The sequence below is a fragment of the Suncus etruscus genome, chromosome 9 (genome assembly GCF_024139225.1).
Source record: "Suncus etruscus isolate mSunEtr1 chromosome 9, mSunEtr1.pri.cur, whole genome shotgun sequence".
Lineage (NCBI taxonomy): Eukaryota > Metazoa > Chordata > Mammalia > Eulipotyphla > Soricidae > Suncus > Suncus etruscus.
Window position 1 is genome coordinate 111,284,525 of NC_064856.1, and position 14,130 is coordinate 111,298,654.

At 57.8% G+C, this 14,130-nt stretch overlaps 1 protein-coding gene and 1 non-coding gene across 2 annotated transcripts in view; one reads left to right on the forward strand and one right to left on the reverse strand.

The window, feature by feature from the left end:
• Window positions 1-9,895, forward strand: part of LRP5 (LDL receptor related protein 5) — a 54,727-nt gene extending 44,832 nt beyond the window's left edge. The window contains exons 18-23 of the mRNA XM_049781186.1: window positions 2,036-2,272; window positions 4,410-4,520; window positions 5,243-5,479; window positions 6,452-6,588; window positions 8,166-8,263; window positions 9,459-9,895. Coding sequence (XP_049637143.1) covers window positions 2,036-2,272; window positions 4,410-4,520; window positions 5,243-5,479; window positions 6,452-6,588; window positions 8,166-8,263; window positions 9,459-9,720 — 1,082 coding nt within the window. The 3' untranslated portion in view covers window positions 9,721-9,895. The remainder of the gene's footprint in view (window positions 1-2,035; window positions 2,273-4,409; window positions 4,521-5,242; window positions 5,480-6,451; window positions 6,589-8,165; window positions 8,264-9,458) is intronic.
• A 3,604-nt stretch (window positions 9,896-13,499) lies between these two features.
• Window positions 13,500-13,572, reverse strand: TRNAA-AGC (transfer RNA alanine (anticodon AGC)). The gene has a single exon. It is a non-coding gene; the product is annotated as a tRNA-Ala (tRNA).
• Window positions 13,573-14,130: the final 558 nt, after the last annotated feature.

Here is a 14,130-nt window from a genome sequence, read left to right on the forward strand (position 1 = left end):
AGCTCTTTCTCTGGCCCGTCTGTGCTTTCTGTGAGACACTGGGCAGTTGCCTGGGACACTTGTCTGGTCACTTTCTAGCACCCTTTGAAAAGCACATCATGGGGCGGCCAGTCCCTAAAGCAGCCCCCATGCCCAATCCTTTCTTTATGGATACGACAGCCCTCAACTTAGGGGGATCCTTTTGAGTTTTCTGGGTTTTTGTGGCTTCCCCATCGCGTCTAGTCGAGACGTGGCTCAGCTTTGAACATCCTGCCCTGTGTGAGTGGCCTGACATGTTCTTGTGGGTGGCGGCCAGTTCCTCTCCGGGGCAGCAGAGGGTGGTGGCTGAGCTCTCCACACCAGGACAGGCTGGGCCCCCAGACAGAGCAGCCCCTTGACCTCCCCAGGCCTCACTTGTCACCCCAGCAGCTCAGCGGTGACCTGAGTAGATACATACTTCTATCGGGGCACAAGGAAAAGAGGTGCTCAGAGGCTGGGGTTCCTGATCACAGGGGTTACAGCTTTATCCAGGCTTTCTCTCATGCTCCTGCCCTTGTACTGAACTGGGGGGCATTGTCTTGGCAGGGGGATCAGTGGAAGCAGAAATGAGAGGCACAGGGCTCGGAGAGATAGCACAGTGGTGTTTGCCTTGCAAGCAGCCGATCCAGGACCAAAGGTGGTTGGTTTGAATCCCGGTGTCCCATAGGGTCCCCCGTGCCTGCCAGGAGCTATTTCTGAGCAGACAGCCAGGAGTAACCCCTGAGCACCGCCGGGTGTGGCCCCAAAACCAAAAACCAAAAAAAAAAAAAGAAAGAAATGAGAGGCACAGGGGCCCAAGAGGATAGCACAGTGGTAGAGTGGTTTGCTTTGCATGCGGCTGACCCAGGATGGACCTGGGTTTGATCCCTGGGTTCCCATAGTCCCCTGAGCCTGCCAGGAGTGATTTCTGAGCACAGAGCCAGGAGTAACCCTTGAGTACTGCTGGGGTGTGGCCCCCCAAAAAAAGAAATGAGAGGCACAGGGACGGGAATCAGGGTGCGGGCGGGGGTTCCAGTCACATATTTCCCTGCCAGGATCTGTACAACTGCCAGCTAGGAGCTCCTTTCTGGCCACCCCCAGTATGGACACTCAGTGTAGACAGTTGGGACTTGCCCCCTGCCTGCCCCATCTCTTCTCCCCTCACTTTTTTGTTTTTGTTTTTGCATCACATCTGGCAGCGCTCAGGGGTTCACCTGGCTCTATGCTCAGAAATCGCTCCTGGCAGGCTCAGAGGACCATATGGGATGCCGGGATTCGAACCACCGTCCTTCTGCATGCAAGGCAAATGCCCTGCCTCCATGCTATCTCTCTGGCTCCTCTCTTCCCCCTTTTTATAGTTTGTGTGTGGGATGAAGCCGAGACCCTCTTCCCACTCGAGGCCAGACTGGGAGACGCACAATTTGCTCCCCTCCCCAGCCGACCCCTCTTCCAGCCACTCTGGGCTTTCTGGACTTTTTTTACGAACAGTGGGGAGGTTGGGGGGGGGGGCAGCTGAGCCGAGCTCTTCTCTCTCATGTCTTGTGTTTGTGTCTGTGCCCAGTTTGCATCCGGCTCCTGGAGCAAGGAGAAGGTTGATGGGAGTGGGGGTGGTAGGAGGGACCCTTCAGTCTCGTTTGTGCACTTGGTGAGGTGCCTGCTCTGCAGTGCTCAGGAGTCCTCACCTCCCGATATGTAATAGCTCAGCGTGTCTTGGACAGTGCCACTGACTGCAGCAGACCGATTGTCTGTGGAACCCCCACCCTGTTGGCAAATGGGCCAGTAAGGACCCGAGAGCCCAGTAGAAGGCAGAGCTAGTCTGGCTGCCAGGTTCCTGGCTCTCAGGCTGAGCCTTTTCCTGCAGATGGTTGGATCTTCGATTCCTTCCTTCCTCCTGCAACTTCTCCTGCCTGTACCCAGCTAGGCAGTTGGCAGGACAGGGCCAAGGGCAGGGCAGGGCAGGAGCCTTGGATCACAAAGACACCATCTTCTGTGGCCCAGCTAGTGAGTGATGGGGTCTCTGCCCTGTCTCTGTCCCCAGAGCCTCCCACCTGCTCCCCCGACCAGTTCGCCTGTGCCACGGGGGAGATCGACTGCATCCCTGGGGCCTGGCGCTGCGACGGCTTCCCCGAGTGTGACGACCAGAGCGATGAGGAAGGCTGTCCTGTGTGCTCGGCAGCCCAGTTCCCCTGCGCCCGTGGCCAGTGCGTGGACCTGCGGCTGCGCTGCGATGGGGAGGCTGACTGCCAGGACCGCTCGGATGAGGCGGACTGCGACGGTGAGTGAGCACTGGCCGCTCACTCTGCACCCCACCCTGCCTAGGTGCCTCACCTGGCTCCTGCACCTGCCCATGCAGGCCACGCATGCCCTCAGCCACCTGCCCGTCGAGGTCCTCCCAGGACACCTGCCCCTACCAGCCCCACAGACTGCAGCACACACACCCCAGGACACACCACAAGGCAGGAAGGGAGGGATAAATGGCAAGGACCAAAATGAGCCTGACACAAAGACCGGGTTATGAGCTGGCAGGGGAGCAGGAAGCGCTCAGAAATTGCCCCTGGCTTGGGGGAACCATATGGGACACTGGGGGATCGAACCGTGGTCCTTCCTTGGCTAGCACTTGCAAGGCAGACACCTTACCTCTAGTGCCACCTCGCCGGCCCCTATAATGGTAGGACCATTGTGTCCCTTCCCTGGACCTGTCCAGGACACAATGGTCCTAGCAGGCCCCGCCCCTTCACTTAGCCCCGCCCAACACACTAAATCCCAAGACCATGCCTCTTTGTTGTCCCACCCACTACTCTCCAGGCTCCGCCCCTTCATGTCCAGGACACACCTACCTCTGTCCCTTCCCTGGTCCTGCTCTGGACACAATGGTCCCACCAGGCCCCGCCCAGTACTCTCCCAAGGCCACGCCCCTCTATGCCCCTAGGCTCCACCCCTTTTCTGGTCCCACCCAGGACACAACTCCCACAAGACCCTGCCTCTTTCTTGGCCCCGCCCAGGGCAACTCTCCAAGCTCCACCCCTCTTCTGGCCCCGCCCATGACACAAAGGTCCTATAGGCTCCGCCCCTCTCTGGCTCCACCCACTCAGGAATACCACTCCCAAGGCCCCACCCCTTCTGGCCCCGCCCAGGCCACAGCTCCCACCAGGCTCTGCCCCTTCCCTGGCCCTGTCCAGGACATGCCACTTCCAGGCTCTGTTCCTGTCTGGGTTTTTTTTTTGTTTTTTGTTTTTTTTTTTTTTGGGGGGTGTTTGGGCCACACTCAGCATCCCTCAGGAGTTATTCCTGGCTCTGGCCCCAGAAATCACCCCTGGCAGGCTTAGGGGACCCAGGGATCAAACCCGGTTGGCCACGTGCAAGACAAATGCTGTACCCTCCTCTGTGTTATCGCTCCTGCCCCCTATGTTCTTGACTTTTTATGTTTGTTTTTTTTTGGGGGGGTCACACCCGGCAGCGCTCAGGGGTTCCTCCTGGCTCTATGCTCAGGAATCACTCCTGGCAGGCTTGGGGGACCATATGGGATGCCAGGATTCGAACCACCATCCTTCTGCATGTAAGGCAAACGTCCTACCTCCATGCTATCTCTCTGGCCCTCTGTTCCTGTCTTGACTTCTTCCTGCTCCCCTGCCAGCTCATAACCTGGCTTCTCCAGTCTTGTTCCAGTCTTGCCACCTGGGTCTTTGTGTCAGGCTCATTTTGGTCCTTGCCATTTGTCCCTCCCCTTCCTGCCTCTTCCAGCTTTGTCTCTTCCACTCTGACCCCTCCAGTGGCAGAAAGAGCTCCAGAAATGGTCAGAATCCAGAAGGAAATGTCCAGTCTCTGTCCTCCCCTGCTTGGGAGTGACAGACCTTTATGTTAGTTCTTGGAGGAGGTCGCTGCCATCTGCCTCAGTCTCTTTGGTTTGGGGCCAACTGGCAGTGTTCTGGTTCGATCCCCAGTACTCTTGAATAGTCCCCTAAGCCCCGCCAGAAATGATTCCTGAGTGCAGAGCTAGGAGTACACCCTGAACACTACCAAGTGTGGCCCCAAAACAAACAAACAAAAAGTTTAGATTTATTGAACACACAACAAAGGTGTTTAGTCAAACCCATGCCATCATCAGACTAGAAATACGATATTTGGTTTGGTTTGGGCCAAACTTGAGTGTGATGCAGAGGTCCACCCTGTGCTCCCAAAGCTGCCCTGAGTTTCCAACTACCCTGAGTTCCCCTGGGAACTCCATCCAGGGAGACTGCAGGGTCCCCATGCCTCTGTGGGGCCCGGCCCAGCTCAGGAAGCCCCCTGTGTGCTCTGTCCTAAACACCCAGGCCGTAGTTGGGTGTCAGGAAGTGGCAGGGTCACCACTTCCCCTGGTCAGAGACAGAGTAGGGAACACTCATGATGGCTCCTGTACCCCTGCACCCCTACAGTCAGCTGCCTGCCCAACCAGTTCCGGTGTGCCAGCGGCCAGTGCGTGCTCATCAAACAGCAGTGTGACTCCTTCCCCGACTGCATGGACGGCTCCGACGAGCTCATGTGTGGTGAGCTCTGGGACTAGGGCCCTGGGGTGGGCCGAGATTGGAGAGTGGGCAGGTTGGCACCGAGGAAGTCCCGTTCGTGGGACTGGACCCAGTGTGGCAAGTGTCAGGATAATAGTTTTGGGGGACTGGGGAGATCCAGTCCTTTCTGGCTCAGGAGGTGCATTGTGCGTGTATGTGCTCACATCCATGCACCCCACATCCAGATACCTGTATCTGCCTGCCCCAGATACCTGTAAGGATGCAGGGGTGAGATGATCTGTGGCAGAGGACCTCCTGGAGGTGGTGACCATGAAGGGCCCCAGTTAGGAATGTCTCCTCCCCGTGTCTGGGGCGTAAAAACTTTACTTGGGAGTGGAGAGCCTGGCCTGCAGGAATGAGGAGTCTCCCGGGCTTTATTGTGTCACTGTGGCAACGACCGGGCAGCAGAGAGTGGGCCCTGGCATCCAGTGCTCAATCCCATTGTCGCTCTGGCTTGTGTCTGGTCCCCGTTTTTGTGGTTGGCCCTCAGCCTACTGTGGCCCCTATGGCCCAAGGTGTTTCTCAGCAGCCAGGCCTCACAGACCTGCCAGTGTCTCCCGGAAAACTTGGGGGGTACCTCGACATGCTCTGACTCCTAGCTCTGAGTGTTGCCCGGACCCTAGCTAGGCCCTCCTGATCCTCCCAATCTGCCCCCCACTTCCCGCAACGAGCATTGCTTCCTGGCTCACCCTGTGTTTCTGCAGAAATCACCAAGCCTCCACCTGATGACAGCCCCATGCACAGCAGCGCCATCGGGCCTGTCATCGGCATCATCCTCTCCCTCTTCGTCATGGGGGCCGTCTACTTCGTCTGCCAGCGTGTGGCGTGCCAGCGCTATTCGGGGGCTACAGGGCCCTACCCCCACGAGTACGTCAGTGCCGCCCCCCACGTGCCGCTCAATTTCATAGCCCCTGGCGGCGCACAGCACGGCCCCTTCACAGGTAAGAACCCATGGTGTACCTTCTGGTGAGGCAAGTGGTGTGGGCAGGAGAGGGGATTAGATCCCATGCCGCCAGACAGTCTCTGTACACATGGCAGACATTGTTAGTTTTTTTCTCTGGGAGCTTGTACCTGGCATCCTCAGGATGGTGGTATCATTGCGTAGCCCTTTTCTTTGGGAGATGAGCACACTCTGCAGTGCTCAGGACTTACTCCTGACTCTGCACTCAGGGATCTCTCCTGGCAGTGCTCAGGGGACCCTGTGAGTCTCGAAGGATGAAACCCAACTATGGTTACATACAAGGCAAATGCCCTTCCACTGTCCTCTCGCCCTTTACGATGTGGGGACAACCCTTTGGAACTCAGCTTTTGCTCTTTTTTGGGGGGGCAGGGCACACACAGCGATGCTCAGGGCTTCCTCCTGGCTTTGTACCTAGGGCAAGGCTTGGGAGACCCTCAGGAGTTACCGAGCTCTGCCCCAGGTGGACCGCATGCAAAGCAAACGCTCTCCCTGCTTTTCTCTCACTCCAGCCCCAAGTTGGCCTCAGTTCCTCGAGTCCAGCAGCAGGTGTGGGGGCTGTGGGGCTCCTTGGGGAGCTGAAGGCCTCACTGGGTGTCACTGCAGCATGTCTGGGTTGGGGCTAAGCAAGCTATGTGACCTGAAGGTGCAGCCCGGAAGGAGCTAGGCCCAAGCCCAGGCCATAGCCTGAGCAGCACAGTGAGCACCCAGGACAATGTGATGGCTCCGACGGGTCTCCCAGCTTCAGTGGGACTCGAGTCTGTGTGAAAGTGTCTCCTGAGCTGGATGTGTGTGTATATCCCACTGAGTGCCCCGCCTATCTGCTGGACCCTAGAGACTCAGCACATCCCCCTTTATCCGATGGGTGCCCGCAGGGCCTGCTACATCAAAGCAGATGCAGAGGCCAGTGGGGGTGGCAGTGACCTCTGACCTTCTCTGCTGTGGTCCCCCCCAGGCATCTCCTGTGGCAAGTCCATGATGAGCTCTGTGAGCCTGATGGGCCGGGGTGCGGCGCCCCTCTACGACCGGAACCACGTCACGGGCGCCTCTTCCAGCAGCTCCTCCAGCACCAAGGCCACGCTGTACCCGCCGGTGAGTGGGGCTGCGAGCGTGGGTTCCAGATGTTTCTTTCTATGGCTTTCCCAGGCCCAGGCACTTCCTTTTGATAAGGGGGCCAGGTCCCCAGCAGTGTCAGAGAGACTGTGCTACAAATTATTTCTCTTGATGGTCTCCCGACACTTGTTTAGAAAAATTTCTCTTGCAGGGAAACTTCTCATTGTGGGTGATGGGGAGCCACAGTCTAGAAAAATCTAGAACCAGGCAGAACACTCCAGAACAGAAACCTCCCTCTGAGAGCTTCCCGGCTTGGAGCTGGCCTGGGTGTTTGTCTCTGTCCTCATTGCTGCCCCTCTACATGGTGCCAGTGCCAGCTTCCCAGTCCTGGTTTGGGCTCCCTATTTCCCTCCTAGGCTGAAGTGCTCCTGGGACTTCCAATGCTGAGAGGGGGCCCTTCTATTTTCAAGCACAGTTGGTGGTAGGGAGGAAACGACAGGGTGATCCGGCTCTGCTGTTCTGGGGGCCTGCATCCCCATCAGCACTGGAGTTCAGCATTGCAGGCCTGGGGAGCAGTTTTCTGGCCACAGAAAACTCTTCTCAGAGCCCTCCCACGAGTGACCCACAATGCCAGGCTCCCCAACTTGTTCCCCCCCCCCCCCAGCCAGCCTTGGCCCCCTTGCATAGATCAGACAGACACAGCAAACTGCGAGAGGGTTCAGGCCCACATGAGACTTGGTTTTACCCCCTTACTCGCATGGTCCCCCAGCACAGAGCTTGGATTCACCCTGAGCACTGTCTGGTGTGGCCCCCAATTAAACAAGCATCCCTATTCCTCTTTGTCCCTCTTGACTGCTCCCCCTAAATCTCCTTCCCCTGCAGAGACAGGTTGGGGGGGTCAGAAACCAGCCAGCTTTGGGGGAGATAGGTCCCAGAGGTGCAGCCTGCTTTTGGGGTGTTTATGTAATTCCCAGGGCACCCGTGGGTGTTAGCATGTTTGCAGATAAGTGCAAGCACCCGAGCTAATTTTAGAGCAGGCTCAGCACCCGCAAAGGCAGCCGGGCCTGGGCGACTATTTTTGGGTGCAGCAGCTCCGAGTGGGCTGTGGGGGGAACGGACCCCCCCCAGGCAGCACGCAGGCGCAGTGAGCAGAGTCCACGCCAGAGCTGGGTCCGTTTCGCGACTGGCCTCCAGGTGTCGCCGGTGCAAAGCAATTGTGGTGCAGGCTTGCTGGGCCAGGTCCCCTTGCAGGAGGCTTGGGCAGTGGAGAGGGGTGGGCGGTCTAGTCATGCACTCGGCAAGGACAACTGCAGAGGGACCCGCAGAATTGTCCCTTGTCCCAGGGTGCACCTGCTGGATACCAAGTGCAGCCCAAACTTTCCCACACAGAGTAGCTGGGGTCACCCTTGGAGAGGGGGGTCCATGTATACTCAGGGTGGACCTCCGAGTGTAGAATTGTGGGTTTGTAGTGGGTTAGTCTGTGCCCCAGGAGGGGACAAACTGATGCTGATCAGAGGCAGGTGCCCGGCTGGCTAGGGGCCTTGTTGGCTGCTGGTGCAGGCTTGGGGGATGACATGGGAGGTAGTCAGGCTGGTGACCTTGCTTCTTCCCCACAGGTCCTGAACCCTCCGCCGTCCCCTGCCACCGACCCCTCTTTATATAACGTTGACTTGCTCTACCCCCAAAACATTCCTGCACCTGCCAGACCATACAGGTACTGACACCCTCACAATCCTGCGTGCTGCCCCCCTCCCCAGCATCCTGAGGCGGGGTACAGGGATCTGATGACCCCATCCAATGCAGCCCCACTAGGGATCTGGATTCCTGCCCTGGCCTGCTGGGAGGGCCATGGGGACTAAGAACACAGATGAGGGTCCTATGGGTCCATCTCCATCTCTCTATGTGGGCTGGCTAGGTGGGGTCCTGCTGTCAGTCTCTGTCCTCCTGACCCCCTTAATGGGCCTTCTGGGCCTGGGAGACCCACGGCTGATCACCCGTGTTCCCCCACATGTCTATTCTGGGGTGACACTTTCCTTCCCGTGTCTCTCAGAGCAGGTGGAGTGCTGGGGCCAGGGTTTGGCCCCTCAGGAAGGGACTGGGAAGTATAGGGTGTTGAGGGTGAGCTCCCAGATCAGCTGAAGGGGCAGGTGCGGGCAGGTCTCCTGTGGACCCAGAAATCACGGGCTGGGCCGTCACGATAACACAGTGGGGAAGGCGTTTGCCTTGCATGTAGCTGGGCCGGTTTTGATTCCTGGCATTCCATGGGGTCCCCTGAAACTTCCAGGAGTGATTCCTGAGTGCAAAAGCAGAAGGAACCCCTGAGCACCGCCAGGTGTGGCCCAAAAACCAAAAGCCAAAAACCAAAATCTAAAAAAAAAAAAAAAAAAAAAAAAAACCAGTAACTGAACCTGGAGCCTGGAGGTGGTGCCTGCCATCTGGTGGCTATTTCTGGGAACTGCAGGTGGGCTGGTGTTACCCCAGGGTGTCCCCAAACTGTTTCTCTAGCCTCTGTCACCCACGCTCATGGTTTGCTCCATCTGCCTTAGGATCCCTTTCTGCTTCGGGGTCCCATGACCTTTGTAATGCACCATATGTCTTTGCTGGCTTTGGGGCACTGACCCAGGCAGCCTTAGGCTGGCCTCATGGTGACTTCTGCGGATTTCTGGGACATGAGCATGGGGAGACCCTCTCTCTGTAGTCAGCCACATGCTGTGACTCGGCTGGCTGAGACCTTCCATACTCACCAGGCTGTCCGGCTTCTGGAACTTTCCATGCAGTACCTCATGAACCTTTTTGGAAACACACCCTGCTCACATGCGCCCCATTTCATCTATGAGAAAGTGGGGTCCAGAAAGGGGCTCCTATCACCTCACCCCACCTTTTCTCTCTCCCCGTTACCCCCCCTCCAGACCCTACATCCTGCGGGGTGTGGCCCCTCCGACGACGCCCTGCAGCACGGATGTGTGTGACAGCGACCACAGCATCAGCCGCTGGAAGGCCAGCAAGTACTACCTGGACTTGAACTCGGACTCGGACCCGTACCCGCCGCCGCCCACGCCCCACAGCCAGTACCTGTCGGCCGAGGACAGCTGCCCCCCGTCCCCTGCCACCGAGCGCAGCCACTTCTGCCTCATCCCACCGCCACCGTCCCCCTGCACTGACTCGTCCTGACGTCGGCACCCGCCTCTGCGCCCCTGTACATAGTTTTAAATATGAAAAGAAAAAAATATATTTTATGATTTAAAAAGACAAGGCAAGACAGAGTTGGGGCTTTAAAGGACACGCGGGGACACTGGGAGGAGGAGGAGGAGGAAGTATTTATAAAGCTCGTGTTTTGTAAACGTCACTGCCATTCTTTCAGCCCTGTGTGCTCTGAGCTCAGCGTCCCCAAGGAGTAGACGGATGTGGGTCCCCACCCTCCCGGAGGTGATCACCCCCCTGCTGAATGAAGCCACACCTTCCCTCCCTACTCCTCTCCTCGATTCCCTGCCCCTGCAGGCTTTGAGAGGCTCTTTGGATCCCAACCCCAGGCATCAGGCTCTGTCTGACCCCCCTGTGTTTTGAAGGGGAGCTTGAGAGATGAGTAATGGGGAGTCACAGGAAGCAGGCAGGAAGGAGCTCAGCATGTGGGGGGCAGAACCTCCACTTGGACCTTTGTGGGGTCAGGAAGCTGGGCAGACACTGGATGCTGGAGAAAGATCTGGGGCCCTAGAAATGCAGGTGGGATCTGCACTGGTGAGGTCAGCTCCAGCGTTGAGGTGCGTGAGGGAAGGCATGAATCCCAGCACAGTCATTCTGGGGGACTTGCCTGCACCATGGACCCCGTCGCCACTGGACTCAGCCCAGAGTGAAGAAATCCTAGGAACTGGCCCTGGCTGTGATCCGTAGGTTCACAGCTGGGGCTCAGCTCTGCGTATTCCCCTCATCTTGCTGCCCCCTTCCCCTCAGGATCTGTGCCCACTTCCTCCCGGCATGGCCAAGTGCCCAGAGCTCTGCCCTTTCCTTTGAATTCCACGCAGAGGTGCCTTGGGCCAAGGCCACATGGCCGAGGGCTGGCAGGGGTGGGTGCCTGGCTCTGCCCTTAGATCCCTCCAATATCTGGGGATTCCACTCCATCCAGGCTGGCACTTGGAAACACAGACCCCAGCTGAAGAGAAGCCCCAGTCACTTCTGGGTCCCTGAGCCTCCCAAAACACTACATGCTGCCCAGCCACGCAACTGGCAAGGCCCGGGGAAGGGGGTCCAGGGCGGGGCTCATGTCCTCTGGTGCACCCCGGAGGGCCCGTCAATGGCACCACCTGCAGGCTGGGGGCCCCAGGATCTTGGCTGAACCTTTCTGCCTTGGGGTACCTGGAGGGGTGCTGAGACCCCCTGTCAGCACCAAGTCCCCTTCCTTTTGGGCGGGGACCCACTGCTGTCCCTGCAGGGGACCCAGAGATTAGGCGCCCGAGAAACCTCCCTCGAAGGTGTGGGAGCCCTGCAGAGTAAAGATAGTCCCGGGACCAGAGATGGTGCCGTGCTGGGTTCATGTACGGATTTATGGGGTTGGGGGGTCACCCCTGGTGGTGCTCAGGGACACGCCTGGCAGTGCTCAGGGGTCCTTATGCCTCTCTCCGGCCCAATTGTGTTACTCCTTTTGCATTCCTGATTGCCTCTTGGAGGCTTCGCAGTGTTACCAAAAGAATTGTCACTTGGGCCTGGAGAGATAGCACAGCGGCGTTTGCCTTGCAAGCAGCCGATCCAGGACCAAAGGTGATTGGTTCGAATCCCGGTGTCCCATATGGTTCCCCGTGCCTGCCAGGAGCTATTTCTGAGGAGACAGCCAGGAGTGACCGCTGAGCAACGCCGGGTGTGGCCCAAAAACCCAAAAAAAAAAAAAAAAAAAAAGATTGTCACTTGTGGGCTGGATCGATAGCACAGCAGGGAGGACAGTTGTCTTGTGTGCAGCTGGGTTCGATCCCTGACATCCCATAGGGTCCCCGAGCCTGCAGGAGTGATTCCTGAAGAGGCAGGAGGAATCCCAGAGCACTGTTGTGAGTGGCCCCCCAACAAAAAACAAACAAAATAGTCTCTTGTCCTTCCAACCCTTGTCCCTCTGCGGGGGCTACCACCTCACCAGTTTTTTTTCCTACTTTATTCTTTTTTTTTTTTTCCCCCCACATGGTGATGCTCCTGGCGGGGCTCCAAGGATGCCCAGAACCTGGTTGGCTGTGAGCAAGGCAAGTACCCTGCCTGCTATACTATTGCTCTGGCTCCAAATGTGCTTTCTTTTCTGAAATAATGGAAAGAGTAAATGGAATTTAAAAATAATCATTACTTGATAGTATTAAAGTCTGGCAGCTCTTGTGGGGTTTTTTTTTCTTCCTAAAAGTTGAGGAGGAAGAGCACAGAGAGAAGGGAATGTGGGCGTTCATTCTACTTTCTTACATTCCACAGTGAAACATGCCTGCAAAGACTCATATGCGTGTATTTTTTAAAGTCTAGGTAGATGGATTGAAAATTCAAACATTAGAAATAAGTCACGAGGGGCCAGACCATACAGCGAGGAAGGAGCTTATCTTGCACAGTTCATCTGGGTTTAAGCCCCAGCACTGTTGATGGTTTTTCTCAAGCCCATCAGCAGTGTCCCTGAGCACAGAACTCCGAGCACCTCTGGAGGTGGCCCCAAACCAAATCCAAAGTAACTCTCCCCCAAAATTACCGAAAAAAAAAAAACCCCAAAACCCCACGAAAGCCTTTAGAGGGGGGGGGGGTCACAGAGGCTCATTTAAAAATGATTCAACCAAGTCCAGCTTCAAAAATCACTGTCCTGCCTCTAGCCCGGCTCTCAGAGGTGGGCTGAGTGCAGAGACTGCCTCCAGGAAGTCCCCTGGGACTTGAGCCTTTTTCAACTGGATTAGGAGATCAGTATAATTGAAGACTTGGGGCTACCGTGTCATTTTATTTAATACAAAGCCCACGTCAGAGCCGGGATGGAGGCGACGAAGCAGGTGCTGGCAAGTTCTTTGATGATGAGTGCATAGGGTGTAGGCCCAGGGGGTGGGCGGAGGCCTGGCTCCCAGGGCCCGATGCCAGCTGCTGCCCACACCCGTCTCTCAGGCACCAGCCTCTGGCCTGGGACTTGCCTGTGGCTGTTCCCTGGGCCCGCCCTGTGCTTCTCCGGGCTAGTCTGACCAGCCCGGGCTGCGCCTTTCTCGGCCCGAAGGTCACCTGGTCTCCACGGCCCAGCATAAACCTGGTCCTGCCCCTTAGTGTCCTGGCCACCAGCCCTGCTCTGCCCTGCTCTACCCCGGGGGACTTTGCACCCAGACTCTCCCTGCCCTTGCTCCTGGCCAGTCAAGTGACCCGAAGGCCCTGGTCTGGCCACCAGCCCTGCTCTGCCCGGGGGGACTTTGCACCCAGACTCTCCCTGCCCTTGCTCCTGGCCAGTCAAGTGACCCCAGGGCCCTGGGCTCCCAGGGGTGCTGGATGACACCGTCCTTGGTGGCTATTCCCTGCAGCTATCCTGATGGGCTCTTGACAGATAAGAACTGGGGCGCCCAGACCGGACCAACAGCCAAGGTCATCGCATGCTTTGTGGATCTCAGTGAACTCATCTGCAAGAAAACAAAAAAGGGGGGGTCCTGGCCGGGGTTGTCAGTCATGGGTGTTCATTTTGGTCCCAGGAGCAATCATAGTGTTTGCACTGGGTTTCTCTCATCTGGGGTGGTGGGTGCCCCAGGACAAGGCTGGGAGAGATTCAAGGGTGGGGGGTGGGGGGGCTGGGAGCACTGGATCCAGAGTCCTGGCACCTGCAGGAGGCCCCACACTATTCAGAATGCAGAATGTGGAGACCAACAATTTTTGGGGAAAATAAAAACTCGATGAGTCCATTTTGCTTGGGGTGTTTTTTTCCTGGAACAGCACCTCCCGTAGCGCTCCAAGAGGCCAAGCCCCAAAAAGCGCGAGTGTGGAGAATGCGGGCATCGATCCCGCTACCTCTCGCATGCTAAGCGAGCGCTCTACCATTTGAGCTAATTCCCCAACGCCGTAAGGGCTTCCGGGCCCGGGCCGTGTTGTGCTCACGTCACCACCGGTTTCAAACCCCAGGCCGTTCCCGCCCGCCCCCTCGAGTCCGTCTTGCCTCCCTATTGGCTCTCCGGCGACTCCGCGGGCCGCGATTGGCCGGACTTGCTTTGGTTTCAAACAGTCTTCGCCTTCTGATTGGCGGAACGACGCGCCCGTCAAGCGGAGCCCCGGCTGTTGCTACGGCGCGGGGGGGCGGCGGGGGGAAACCCAGCCAGGTGGCTCCGGCTCTCCGAGGCGCCTCTGAAGAGCGAACTTCAGGGTCCTAGATTCCGCCGCCACCACCGAGTTCCTGGGAAAGAATGCGTTGCCCCCACCCTCGCGCGTGATGGACAGGCGCCGCGAGCCAATCGCAAGGCGGGGCTCCGGGGAGGAGCCAATCACCCGCGGGGGGCGGGACGAAGGGCCAATCGGAGCGCGCCGGGGGCGGGCGCTGCGTCGCTATTGGCGGAGGGGCGTCCCGGGGGAGGGCGGGGGGAAACTCCGGGCCTGCTTGATACGTCCGCCATTTTGGGC